This window comes from Entamoeba nuttalli (assembly GCF_000257125.1).
Source record: "Entamoeba nuttalli P19 unplaced genomic scaffold asmbl_6961, whole genome shotgun sequence".
Classification (NCBI taxonomy): Eukaryota; Evosea; order Mastigamoebida; family Endamoebidae; genus Entamoeba; species Entamoeba nuttalli.
The window spans coordinates 1-2,019 of record NW_008578370.1 but is presented as its reverse complement, the minus strand read 5'-3'; the positions used below and the strand labels follow the sequence as shown (position 1 = coordinate 2,019).

The 2,019-nt window shown below is 27.0% G+C and overlaps 1 protein-coding gene across 1 annotated transcript; it reads right to left on the bottom strand.

Moving 5' to 3' along the window:
- ENU1_162360 (hypothetical protein) lies at window positions 1–1,958 on the bottom strand (the record flags this gene model as incomplete). Its single annotated transcript, XM_008860866.1, has 1 exon — window positions 1–1,958. A coding segment is annotated over one exon (1,958 nt), but the record flags the coding sequence as incomplete, so codon positions are not given.
- Between the last annotated feature and the right edge of the window lie 61 nt (window positions 1,959–2,019).

Sequence of the window (2,019 nt, the reverse complement as noted above, 5' to 3'; positions counted from 1 at the left end):
TTAGACTCTTTCTTTTGTTTAATTTCTTCAACAATAATTTTCATTCCAGAATCATAAGCTCTTAAATGTTCTTTAGCAGATAATTGAGCATTCTTTTGAACAACACTTCTAAATCTTTTCATTAATTCATCAGCTCTTTGTTTCTTTTCTAATTCAATTTGTTCTTTCTTTCGTTCATCTTCTTCTTTCATTGTTTTTAAACATTCATTGAATTTACTTTCAACTTCTTTAGTCATTTCTGGTTTAATAATATTTGTTGGTTGTGGTCTCCATAATAATCCAGCAAAATTAGTTTTATATGTTTCAAATTGTAAATTTCCAAAACAATCATATAACATAAATCCATTCTTTGCATGTGGAGAATAAAGATATGAACGTACTGCACCAAGGAATAATCCCATTGGATCCCAACAAATATAACTCATATTTTCAATTGGAACTTTTTTATATAATTTCATTCTATCTGTATTGTAGAAATATAAGTATGGTTCTGATGTACTAATTCCACTCACTACCATAAATTGCCCATTTGGTGAATAAGAGAATGACTTAGCTTCAATATTAGGAAGTGAAGAAATTAATTTAGTTTCATTACTACTAATATCATAAATATGTAATGTTGGGAATAATGAATCTCCTTTCTTACTATGTTGATATGCCATAATACCAAATTGCATTTTTATTGGATTAACACTCATAAAATGAGGTGTAGCATTTAATTCATTCATAGATGCAGTAATTGTTTTATCTAATGTAAATACTAAAACAGCTGTTTTCTTATTTTTATTGCATTGAACAACTAATTTCTTTCCTGATGAATGCCATCCAAACTCTGCTCCTTTTAATGAAAATACTTTATGTTTAAAAATAATTTCTTGTTTATCAACATCATAAAAGTAGAAATGTGCTTGTTCATTAGTTTTTTGAAGTGGTTCATGATATGCAACAATAATATTTGCTTTAGGACTCCAACTAATTTTATCAATTGAACTTTCAAATGTAACTAATTTATTACTTAATAATTGAATTGTTGGTGTAGTATATATTTCAATTGAATTAGAATCAACTTCACTAATTCTAGCTAAATATTTTTCATTATAACTAAATTGAACAAAGTCTTGACCAATTGGTGTTAAAGTTTTTTCTTTTTTTAATGTTTCTGTCATTCTTTTTAAACTATTTGCTTTTAAATCAAAGAATTTAATACCTTTTGTAAATCTTCTATCCCAAACAATAATATGTCTATTAAAAGGTGCAGTAGCTGAGTATGTAGCAATAAATGTATCATGTGGTGAAATAGTAACATGTGTTAATCCTGGATGTGGGAATTGGAATTTCTTTTTACAGTCTGGTTGAACTACAATTAATCCATGTTCAGTAATTGAATATAAAAATGTACCTGATGGTGAAAATGAACAATTAGATGATATAAATGGTTGTTCTTCTTGCATTGTTATTTCTTTTGGAATGCTTGGATTATACCATCCTAATGAAACAGTCTTTCCATATTGGAATGTTGCAACACATTCACTTCCCTCAGTATATTTATCTTCTTTAAGCCATCCTTTAAAATCGGTAACTTCAATTGGATGAAAGACTAATGGTGTATATTCATCATTTTCTTTTAAGATTTCATCAATTTCTTTTTTAGTATAAAATTTTAATGTGTTTTTATTATCGAATTTCAATTCAACAAATCTTGTTTTAAATTTTATTGCTGCTTCATCATCTTTAAAATCAATAAATCCAATCCCTGTAGTTTTTTGACTTGTTTCATCAACAAAAACTTGTACATTATTTGGTTGGTCTGATAATTCTGCTCCATTCTTTACTAATACCATTCTTTTTAAGAATAACGTTAATTTAGGAACTGAAGCAACCGGAATTCCTACAGGAAGTCCATCACAAATAAGTACAGAAGATTGTGTAATTTTAGAGGTTTTAGTTGAAGCACTCATCAATGAATTAATTTTTCTTTTTATTTTTTATTAAACAACCCTTGTTATTTACTTTTAGTTA